The 12850-nt window shown below is 35.3% G+C and overlaps 1 protein-coding gene across 1 annotated transcript in view; it reads right to left on the bottom strand.

Annotated features, from left to right (window-relative positions):
• Positions 1-2551: 2551 nt before the first annotated feature.
• plcd3a (phospholipase C, delta 3a) overlaps positions 2552-12850 on the bottom strand; it is a 57630-nt gene continuing 47331 nt past the window's right edge. Inside the window, exons 13-15 of the mRNA XM_062050133.1 lie at positions 10447-10582; positions 5929-6078; positions 2552-5864 (exon numbers count right to left, since the gene is read on the bottom strand). Of these exons, the coding sequence (XP_061906117.1) occupies positions 5728-5864; positions 5929-6078; positions 10447-10582 (423 nt within the window). The 3' untranslated portion in view covers positions 2552-5727. The remainder of the gene's footprint in view (positions 5865-5928; positions 6079-10446; positions 10583-12850) is intronic.

The following is a 12850-nucleotide window of genomic DNA, read 5'->3' as shown; positions in this document are numbered from 1 at the left end:
CAACATTGCAACTTTTTCTCGTTAGATTTCACCTCATTCCATTTTTTTTAATGTTCTTTTTTATTTTTACAGTAGTATTTCCGGAATGTGTGGCGGGCCGGTAATCAATTAGCTGCGGGCCGCAAATGGCCCCCGGGCCGTACTTTGGACACCCCTGCCCTATAAGATGAAGGCAATTGCATTTCATTGATATTTGAAATGTATTCAATGTTTATAAATGAATATTTAAATATACTAAATGTAAAAAAGGGAATAAATATTCAAAATAAGATCATTAAATGAAATCTAGTTTGGTTACGCCATCATGAGCGCAACACAAGGTTGTAAAAGTTTCAACTACAATTCTAAATAAGATGTCATAAGCAAACTGAAATCAAATACACACAGCTTAAAGATTGATCAATACCTATTTCAATTTAGTAATACATAAATATGATGATTTATCAAAATATAAAAGAAATATACCTGAACAGAACGCTCATGATGGTTACACCAAAAAGTAACGCTATGAATCGCGTTTTTCCAAGTTTTTTGGGCATTTTTATGCTATTTCCAAGCATCTCCTTTTTATTATCGTTGATTTTAAATGGTCAAACTAATGCATATTATATATGCATGCCCTAGTAAACAAAAAAAAGTCATATTTATTATGATTGTTACATTTTTAAGTCAATTTGTGCAGGTGGGTGCGAATGTACCCATTACCAGAGCTGTACACACATGCATTCTTAGGAACATGGCTATTTAAGTATTGTATGTGATAAGTGCCTTTAGAAATGAGGCCAACAAGTCTTGCAATGGAAACGTTACATTTCAGAGGAAAAAGCTCCCACACGGGATTTAGAATCATGTGATCAGCACGTTATAGCTTCAGAGCAAATTAAGCTTAACAGGAAACCCGTGAGATGTGTCATTGTCCATGCAGGAGTTGTGTAAATAAAGCCCTGAAAAAAATAAAAATAATTGTCATGTATTTGTCACTAAAAAAGTTGCAAACATTTTTTTTAAATATAAATTAGGCAGCAGTTTTCTTGGTGTTTTTTAGAGATGGCATTTATGGCTCTTTGAAGGGAGACGGATATTGTAGGAGCCGTTCAAAAACTGTCTCGTTATCATAGTTTTTTTTTTTAACTGTTTTTTTTTAAATCAAGGAAACAATCACTAGTATCAGTTATACTTTAAGATGTAGATCAGAATAATTACATTTTTACAATTATTACCCCGTTGGTGGAAATCATTATTTTATATATATATATATATATATATATACATATATATATATATACACACATGTATATAAAAAGTTAAAGTTAAAGTTAAAGTACCAATGATTGTCACACACACACTAGGTGTGGTGAAATGTGTCCTCTGCATTTGACCCATCCCCTTGTACACCCCCTGGGAGGTGAGGGGAGCAGTGGGCAGCAGCGGTGGCCACGCCCGGGAATCATTTTTTGGTGATTTAACCCCCAATTCCAACCCTTGACGCTGAGTGCCAAGCAGGGAGGTAATGGGTCCCATTTTTATAGTCTTTGGTATGACTCGGCGGGGGTTTGAACTCACAACCTACCATTCTCAGGGCGGACACTCTAACCACAAGGCCACTGAGTAGGTGATATAGTTTTCAGTGTAAACATTCCATGAGGTGTGCCGTACCTAAAAAAATGTAGCATTTTAACAATATAATAAAATACACAAATACAAATACAATGCATTAATGGATATGAAACATATACATACAACTACAATAAAAAATAGGACATAATACAAATGTGAGTACAAAATTATACTACCATACCTGGTGTGTGTACGTTTGAATAATGAACCCGAAAGGCGAATCCAAAAAGAAAAAAAAAAGAAAAAACAATTAAATTAATAATAATTTAAAATGTATTACTATATTAAAAAAAAAAAAAAAAGTTAATCCAAATGTTGCTAAGTGTCCTTAGGGTTCCCCAACCTTTTTTCCACCAGGGACCGGTTTAATGCATGCATTATTTTCACGGACCGGCTTTTTACGTGTGGCAGATTAAAAAAACAAGCCAAAAAATGAGCATGAAAAATTAGCCTTTGGCTACAATCTGGCACATTAACTTTTTATATGTCCGTTAATGTGTAGTATACATCTATTTACACGCTTATTGGTGTGCTCAGTGGGACAGGCAAAAGTTAAATCGGAGAAAATGCGGTAGTTTATAAATTATTGTCTGTGCGGCCCGGTAGCAAATGCGTCATGGACCGGTACCGGTGCCCGGACCGGGGGTTGGGGATCACTGCTTTAACTGACTAATTTTCTTGTCCTGTTGACAGTCAGGTGCAGAGTTGCTGACGCTAAATTTGCATGTGCAAAAACAATGGCTCCCAAACGAACAGCTCACAACTAGAAATCTGTTCTCATCATTCACTTCAAAAGGCCTTTCAAAAGACTCGATTCATTAGCGACAGTCACATCTCAAGTGTCTTTGTCGCCTTCAAAGGGGAAAATAAACATATAATCCTTTGCACAAAAATGAGACCCACATGGCATACACAAAAACATGTATTAATAAAACTTTATTGGCACTTGCTGGAGGGCATTAGAAAGTGTTTGTTAAAAAGACCACTAGCACCTGTAAGTGCTTTGTTACAAAACGAGGATAAACACAGAATGAGACAATGTTATTAATGACTTTGAGCTGATCTGTATGTAATAAAACATTATGTATCATGTCATTAGCAATGAAGCTATTAGTTACAAATAAATAAACCACTGCATGAAACTAAACATATGTTAACAACTTGTAATACTGCAAGGTTTAAATTAAGATATTACGGACATTTATTGGAAGTCCTACACTAAGTAATCCATGCGCAACACTTCATGTATAGGGACCATTTCCCAATTCAATACAAAGAACATCATCCAATGAATTTGCAATGTTTTGGCAATGCAGAGGACAAGGAAAATTTGTTAGCAAACATATAAAAGTCAAATGTGCGTTGACTCAACTGCAGCTCATGTGAAATGTAGCATAAAGAGGACAAGTAAACATTTGCCTTTAAGATAATACTGCTCATTAAGTTCAAGTTGTGGAGGTAAAAAAAAACGTATAAGAGATATTAAAAAGGAACTGCACTTTTTTGGAATTTTGCCTATCATTCACAATCCTTATGAGAGACAAAAACACATGTCCTTTTTTTTAGGATACTAAAAGTAACAGCACTGTGGAACAGGGGTTAGTGCATGTGCCTCACAATACGAAGGTCCTGAGTTCAATCCTAGGCGCGGGATCTTTCTGTGTGGAGTTTGCATGTTCTCGCCGTGACTGCGCGGGTTCCCTCCGGGTACTCCGGCTTCCTCCCACCTCCAAAGACATGCACCTGGGGATAGGTTGATTGGCAACACTAAAATTGGCCCTAGTGTGTGAATGTGAGTGTGAATGTTGTCTGTCTATCTGTGTTGGCCCTGTGATGAGTTGGCGACTTGTCCAGGGTGCACCCCACCTTCCGCCCGAATGCAGCTGAGATAGGCTCCAGCATCCCCCGCGACCCCGAAAGGGACAAGCGGTAGAAAATGGATGGATGGACGGACTAAAAGAAATAAAACGCTTGCAGGATGCAGTTAATGGGAGTCCTCTATGTTGCCTTCAAAGCCCTCTAAAACAACTTCACAACCATCCATCAACCTTTTATGTACACGCTGCAAGTATATATATATAATGTAGTAACAGATATATTCATAACAATATGTAATATGTACAATAATTACCATACTTTGGTCATTTTAATCATTACCAAAACATATTTCCTGGGTGCATTTATTTCAGTGCAAAGCACTTCCTACTACCGGCAACAAACGCGAGTGTGTTCTAATGAATTGATTAACGTGGACCCCGACTTAAACAAGTTGAAAAACTTATTCGGGTGTTACCATTTAGTGGTCAATTGTACGGAATATGTACTGTACTGTGCAATCTACTAATAAAAGTTTCAATCAATCAATCAATCAAATCATGGCAGACTTGATAATGGACGACTAAAATTAATATTTTTGGACAAATGAGGCACAACCTTATCTTTTCTGAAGCTGAATATACGGAGGACCAACTGCTGGTTATAGAAGCTAAGCGAGCAGAGGATGAAAGGTTGGAACAGATGTAAGCCGAGAGACTCAGGACCGTCGTGACTTGACACTGTAAATGTGGAACTTGGAGCCAAGCTATTCCGACAGAAATGGAGTGCTTACCCAAAATCTACTGGAAACGTCCCCGGCCAGCTGGACCAAACGGATAACTGTCTATCAAGTGAGTCACTATATTATTGATCATGATGCATGCAGCACGTCATGCTTTTTAGTATAACTACAGTACATACGCTGTCAAGCTAGCTGTGTACAAACAAAACATGAAATGTGGGCTAATACTTTACAGATACTGTAATATGATTGTTCATGTTTTTCAGTCAGAACAGATTGGTGTCTTATCACATTGTGTTGTGCATTACAAACTCAAAAGCCATTCAGCTGCTGACGCAGAAGCGAGTTTACGGCTAAAGCCGTAGCATGCCGTTGCAAGGCGATGTGTTACTACGCTAGAAAAAGCGTTCCTCAGTGTTTGCTCTTACAATAACAATGTCACTACAGCTTGGTTGTTATACAGGTAACGAAATGTAAATAAAGTATTGCTGGTGGTTTTTGAAATGCATTTTTAGAATGATGGATTGCTCCACTTGCAGCATTGCTATCCACCTGGAACGGGCTGATTATTACAAGTTGGAATGCAAAAAAAAAATACACAGGTGTTCTTGTCTCTCATAAAGGATTGTTAATGATAGGCAAAATTCCCCCAAAAATGCATTTCCACTTTAAAAGTGCCAAAGTACAGTAAGAGTCATTCAATTAAAACATATTCCTTTGTTATTTATCGAATTCACAATTATTGTTAATTGGTGACAGTATTAATAATCATTAGGGGTGCACAAAAAAATAGATTTACATCCGAATTGCGATTTTTATTTATCCTAAAGAATCAGTTTTTAAAAATCAGTTTTTAGGCCATCTGCATGCATGCAGAAGGAGGTTTTCTAACCTGTAACCTGTTTTGAAAGTTTCATTAAAATCATTACACGGACTAATTGGGGTGCATAAAAAAATCGATTCACATTCAAACCGCGATTCTTATTCATTCCGTTTCTAAATCAATTCATAATTTTCAAAAAAATAAATTTAAAAAATAAACTAAATTTCACTTTATTTTATAAGAATCACTTTTTAATAAAATATGTTTTTAAGCCATCTCCATGCAACCAGAAGGAGCTTTTAAAACCTGTAACCTGTTTTGAAAAAGTTTCTTCATCAGTATTACACCAAATATTACATTGTGAGAATCGGTTTGAATCAATTTGAATCGAGAATCATGTTGAATCGAGAATCGATTCTGAATCGAATCGTCACCCCAGGAATCAAATCGAATCGTTAGGTGCCCAAAGATTCACACCCCTACCAAATAATTCATTGCGAGAATCGGTTTGAATCGAAAATAGATTCTGAAATGAATCGTCACCCCAGGAATTGGATTTGGATCGTATCGTTATGTGGCTAAACACTAATAATCATCTTTTCCAGGAACAACTGCGACTCCGAGGGGGTCAAGCAGTAGAAAATGGACGGATGGATGGATGGAACTGTACTCTATAACATGAAATTTTAGTTATCCCGAGTTGACTTTTCTCACGTTATTCCAATGGAGGTCACACTTTAGGAGAATTCGAACCTTCAGGCACATTTTTGATGGGCACTCCTTTGCGGGCCACCTGGACGTGGACGAAGAGCGTGGCCGGGGCCAGCCTGGACCCGTCCGCCTTCAGCAAGTGGACGTGTCTGTAGCCTGAGACGACAGATACAGTATTAAGACGACGTTCTCGGTGTTTTGATATCGTGCTCGCCAGCACCTGTGCGCAGGCTGGTGAACGGCAACGTGTACTGTCCCACAAAGTCGTTTTTGGCCGTGTGGTCGTGGTCCTCGATCATGAAGCGCACCAGGGCCAGCTCAGGCACCTGCAGCTGGAAGCTGAGCGTGCAGTCCCAGCGCGGGTTGAAACCTGCAGGGGGCACACAAGAGCTGCTGTGAGTGTGGCGCTGTTTTGAAACTGTCTGCAATCAGTCACACCACCGATAAACATGCCCAAGATGCATGCCACATACATGTAAGACAGGGGCAATTTGCGGCCAACACCTAATTTTTTTAACGGCCCGATGCACATTGTTGAGTTGGGTTGAGTTGAGTTTGAGTTTATTTGGAACATGCACGCATACAACATGATACATCACAATTTCCAGTTTCTCTATTCAATATGTTCGAAAAGGAGTAGGAAGAAGCAGAATTTATTTAATCCTACCCTCTTTCCTTTACATAGCAGTTGCTAAAACTTTTGTTCACTTTCTGTTCTCAATTTATTCACAACGCACTCCATATCTAATAACATTAAAAATAAATAAATAATAATTAGTGAAGTAAGTTATGTCAGGACTTGGTTCTCGGGTTTTGTTTCTCCAGAAGGCAACGGAAAATTGGCGCGGGCAAGGCGTGAATTTAAATACATTATTTATTTTAACACTAATAAACTACAAAAAAGGGAAGCAAACAAAAGGCGCGCACAAAGGCGGAAATACAAAACTTGGGTATAAACACAAAACTTGCACAAAGGCAGAAACTATGAACAATAAAACACAAACTGTGGCATTAATAAACAAAAACTTACTTGGCAAAGAACTGTGAACATGACATGAAGTAGAGGGATGAAAAAGTGCGAGGTCGCCAGGACGAACAACAGAAACAGACAGATTTAAATAGTGACATGATCAGTGAAAACAGGTGCGTGACTCGAAACGTGAAACAGGTGCGTGACAAGACAGGTGAAAACTAATGAGTTGCTATGGAAACAAACAAAACAAGGAAGTGCAACCAGGAACTAAAAAGAGTCCAAAAAACAAACACATGGCCAAAACAAAAACATGAACAGACATGACAAGTTATATTTCATATGGTGAGATAAATAAGATTATCTAGAAAATGAATGGATGGTTGGATTAAATAAATTCAGAATGTTTATCATGGTTCTTCTTCCTTGTACTTTGTAAATACTGTAAGTTTGAAGAGTTTCTTGAAGCGGATCATATTAGTACATTGTTTGATTTCTTTGGTTAATCCATTCCATAATTGAATTCCATACTGATATACTGTAGGTCTTAACTGTTGTACGTGCGTACAAATGTTTTAAATTACATTCTTCTCTTAAGATTATATTTCTCCTTTATTGTTGAGAAGAATTGTTGTACATTCTTGGGTAGCAGATTGTAGTTTGCTTTGTCAAAATACTGTTAAAAAACATTAAAAAGTGGAATAAAAGAGCAACAGGTGAAAAATAACAAAAAAAAGTTGCAATTTTGACTCAAATAACACAAAGCGGCCATGCAAGCAAGTTTTTTCTTTAAAGCTGTCATTGCTCAAATTACTTAACATTTTAAGGATTACACTTTTTCCACTATTTTGTTTATTAGCCCTGTAAAAAACAACGTTTTATGAGACAAAAAGGGCATAAAAAAGCCCTCTAAAACAACTTTACAACCCTCCATCAACCTTTTATGTACACGCTGCAAGTATATATATATAATGTAGTAACAGATACATTCATAACAATATGTAATATGTACAATAATTACCATATTTTGGTCATTTTAATCATTACCAAAACATATTTCCTGGGTGCATTTATTTCAGTGCAAAGCACTTCCTACTACCGGCAACAAACGCGAGTGTGTTCTAATCATGGCAGAATTTAAAATGGACGACTAAAATTATTATTTTTGGACAAGTGAGGCACAACCTAATAACTAATAACATTAAAAATAAATAAATAATAATTACTGAAGTAAGTTATATTTCATATGGTGAGATAAATAAGATTATTTAGAAAATGAATGAATGGATGAAATAAATTCAGAATGTTTATCATGGTTTTTCTTCTTTGTACTTTGTAAACACTTTAAGTTTGAAGAGTTTCTTGAAGTGGATTCTATTAGTACATTGTTTGATTTCTCTGGTTAATCCATTCCATAATTGAATTCCACATACTGATATACTGAAGGTCTTAACTGTTGTACGTGCGTACAAATTACATTCTTCTCTTAAGATTATATTTCTCCTTTATTGTTGAAAAGAATTGTTGTACATTCTTGGGTAGCAGATTGTAGTTTGCTTTGTCAAAATACTGTTAAAAAACAATAACAAGTGGAATAAAAGAGCAACAGGTGAAAAATAACAAAAAAAAGTTGCAATTTTGACTCAAATAACACAAAGCGGCTATGCAGGCAAGTTTTTTCTTTAAAGCTGTCATTGCTCAAATTACTTCACATTAAGGATTCCACTTTTTCCACTATTTTGTTTATTAGCCCTATAAAAAAACAAAGTTTTATGAGACAAAAAGGCCATAAAAAAGCCCTCTAAAACAACTTTACAACCCTCCATCAACCTTTTATGTACACGCTGCAAGTATATATATATATATAATGTAGTAACAGATACATTCATAACAATATGTAATATGTACAATAATTACCATATTTTGGTCATTTTAATCATTACCAAAACATATTTCCTGGGTGCATTTATTTCAGTGCAAAGCACTTCCTACACCGGCAACAAACGCGAGTGTGTTCTAATCATGGCAGACTTGATAATGGACGACTAAAATTATTATTTTTGGACAAATGAGGCACAACCTTATAACTAATAACATTAAAAATAAATAAATAATAATTAGTGAAGTAAGTTATATTTCATATGGTGAGATAAATAAGATTATCTAGAAAATGAATGGATGGATGAAATAAATTCAGAATGTTTATCATGGTTGTTCTTCTTTGTACTTTGTAAACACTTTAAGTTTGAAGAGTTTCTTGGTGTGGATCATATTAGTACAATGTTTGATTTCTTTGGTTAATCCATTCCATAATTTAATTCCACATACTGATATACTGAAAGTCTTAACTGTTGTACGTGCGTACAAATGTTTTAAATTACATTTTTCTCTTAAGATTATATTTCTCCTTTTTTGTTGAGAAGAATTGTTGTACATTCTTGGGTAGCAGAATGTAGTTTTTTTCCGGTTTATTCTGTGAAAAGCACCCCATTTATGTCGAAATAGCTTGGCTTCAAATTCCACATTTGCGGTTTCGAGTCACTTTCATCTCACTCTCTCGGTTTCCGTCTGCTCCAACGTTTCACTCTCTTCTTCGTGCTTGCTTCCATAGCCAGTAGTTCATCCTCAGTCAGCTTCAAAACTATAAGGTTGTGAATCCTCATTTGTCCAAAAATAGTTGTCGTTGTTGTTTGTTACCAGGTCTGACATGATTAGAATACACACACGTGTTTGTTTCCCAAAGTAGGAACACAAGTTATTGCCAGAAGTCGGAAGTGCGCTGCTATGGAAACGGAAATAAATGCGCCGAGGAATTAGTTCCGGCAATGATTGAAATGATCAAAATACGGTATATATTGTACATATTACATATTGTTATGAACGTGTCTGTTACCACATTATACATAGATTTGCAGAGTGTTTATAAAACGTTGATGGAGGGTTTTGAAGTTGCTTTAGAGGGCTTTGAAGACTATAACTGTGACTCACATTATCCGCATATTCCAAGCATTTTGTATCATCTTTAAAATACCACCCATAAAAAGACATGTGTTCTTGTCTCTCATAATGATAGTAAATGACAGGCAAAATTCCCCAAAAAGTGCAGTTCCCTTTTAAACTTTAAAAGTAAAAAAAAAAAGACTTAACACTTATGAGTAGGGCCCTTTTGGATCTCCAATATTTTTAATTGGATTTTTTGTTTTAAACAGTCATTGATCAAAAAATAATAAGAATGAATTAAAAACAATGTTGTTATGAATTATTGACCTATTCAAGGCTCTAGATATAAAGTTTTTCCTTATTATTATTAGATATTTAGATAGATCAATAAAGTACTATCTATCTATCTAAATATTTCACATCAGATATTCCACTTTGAAAATCTTTTCGGGGAATATATTGTATATTTTGTGTTTTTGCCATAAAAACCTTAAATAATAATAATAAGGAAAAACTTTATATCTACAGATAAACCTAAAGGCGATCAAGAGATTTAAGGGGTTTAATAAAAAATAAATGACATATTTAAAAAATGTTTTGACTGAGACCCTTCTGGGTCCATGGGACCAAATTAAAAAAAATCAACATACAGTATTGTATTGGTTTTGAAAATGAAAACTGTCAAAATAGCCCCTGAATGCTTTCATTTTTCAGGGTGCGGCCCTTAGTGGAAAAAGTTTGGACAACCTGGTGTAGAGGATAATTCAAAACAAAATAAACACTATATCCCTCAGATGGAATAATTAATGTATCTACATAACCAAATACCGTTGTTGTCAATGCGATGGCTTTTGTCTCGGGTGTTGTCGATAGCCACCCCGTGGATTTCCACCCACACCCGCGGGTCCACAATGGAGCTCGCCTTGACCGTGTTGATTTTTGGAAGTTGCTGCGCTGATATTACCTGAAAAAAACAAACAGGATTGCAATTAAGGCTCAAAAGTTACTCTTTCTGGTTTTGTTACAACTGCAGAATTCGACATATTCCAAAAAGAGCAGACTTTATTTAATCTTACCGATTTCCATATCTATTCAGGAAAACCAAGAAAAGAAAGAAACAAACAATATAGAGTGTGTAACAATAGAGCTAGAGACTGTAGCTTATGCAATAATGAAGGAATGAAAGAAAGAAGGAAAAGTTGTAAAAGAAATTAAAAAAACATAAGCAAATATTGGTAAAAAAATTGGGGAAAAAAAGCAAGATATAGCTAGTAAAATGTTAAACGAAAACAAAGAAATAAAGATGTTGAAATAAGATAGGCAAATTGATGTAAGTATGAAGATAATTAAAATATAAAACAAATTAAGTTTGAATATGTCAGTCCTTCTCAAAGGGGGGGGGGGGGGGGGGCTGGTGCAATGCCGGGGTGTGACCCCAGGGAATGTACTTTATCAGTACCGTGCATCGTGCTTCAAACCCCACTTCGAAAAGCTGCGCACTACAAAACGTGTTCATTGTAGCCATTAATCTTGAATTACTCATTTTGATTGAAAACAAACAATCAGCACAAATTGTTTTATTCATTTTTTTTTGGTGGGTTAAATTGTTTTTTTATGTACATAATGCTCCTCAGTTTGAATTTATTATTATATATTGAGTTTATTTCATTGTATTCTTTGATATCAAATGGTTTGAGTTGGTCAAAAAATAATAATGTTTTAAATAGGGATTTTTATTTTCAATTTCGCGCAAATTGATGCACTTTAATCCTTTTCTGTTACAGACTGAAAAACAAAGGTAGTAAAGTTATTCTTTGTTGTAAGTTTATCTATGTATTTTTCTTATTCTTTAGTTTTTTTTTCTTTCATGTTGATAAGGATACAATGATTTGCAGAGGTTGTACTTATAAAAAATGTATAGACAAATTATACTATATATATATATATATTTTTTTTTTTAATAATGTCCTGCCCAGCTTCTCGGGCAAATCATATAGCAGATGTAGATGCCCATATCGGCTGTTCAGATTTACTTTACAAAAGAGAAGTGTAGGATACTTCTCTTGTTGCCTTATTTGTATTTTGACTTTATTAAATGTATTTATATTATCATTTGGTGCAGCCGGGCCAGAGCAGGAGGGGATAGAAAGAGAGAAAAAGGAAGACAGAGGGGGGAATTGTGGGGACAAGAGGGGGATTAGACAGAGAGACAAAAACAACAACAGCAAACACAACAACAACAACAACAACAACAACAACAACAACAACAACAGAGCAACATCAGCAAATACGACATGTACAAATATGATGGTAAAAGTAATAGCAAATAAGCAGTTAGCGAAAATAAAAAATAATACAGAAATGACAATGAGCATTATTGCACTAAAAATGGAGCAATATGAATACCAATAGAAATAGTGCTATTGATAATAAACAATACCAATACTTTACCTTTATTATCAACAATACAATTGTTCAAATGCAACAATACATATACATAATGATAACTTGAGATACGAAAGAATGCAGAAAAATGGAGGGGAAGAAAGAGAAGCAACCTACATTAACCTTGTAGATTGTTATAGTAACAATAGGTTAAGCTTTGTCAGTGTGCCATGTGTTATACCCAGTTTACCCTAGGGCAACAACGTTAATATATGTTTGATGAAACGTGATTATGTGCATGAGTGTATGTGTGCATATGTACTTGTATATGTACAGTATGTGTATATGTGTGCTTGTACAGTGAATGTATATGTACAGTATGTGTATATGTGTGTTTGTACAGTGAATGTATATGTATAGAATGTGTATGTGTGTGTTTGTACAGCGAATGTATATGTACAAAATGTGTATACAGTATGTGTGTTTGTATAGTGAATGTCTATGTACAGTATGTGTATATGTGTGTTTGTACAGTGAATGTATATGTACAGTATATGTATGTGTGTGTTTGTACAGTGAATGTATATGTGTAGTATGTGTATGTGTGTGTTTGTACAGTGAGTGTATATATACAGTATGTGTATATGTATGTTTTTACAGTGAATGTATATGTACAGTATGTGTAAGAAATTATACTATTTATAGTCGCGGCGGCGATTGGGGGTGTTAGAAATGTTTTCTTCTTCCTGTGTGTGTGTGTGTGTGGGGGGGGGGGGTGTAACAGAAAATTATTGAATAGCACTAATAGGTCAAGATATTAACAATAGATAAAGAAGTAGTGGAATAA

This window comes from Entelurus aequoreus, linkage group LG06 (genome assembly GCF_033978785.1).
Source record: "Entelurus aequoreus isolate RoL-2023_Sb linkage group LG06, RoL_Eaeq_v1.1, whole genome shotgun sequence".
Taxonomy (NCBI): domain Eukaryota; kingdom Metazoa; phylum Chordata; class Actinopteri; order Syngnathiformes; family Syngnathidae; genus Entelurus; species Entelurus aequoreus.
This window is presented reverse-complemented; position numbering and strand designations above follow the sequence as displayed.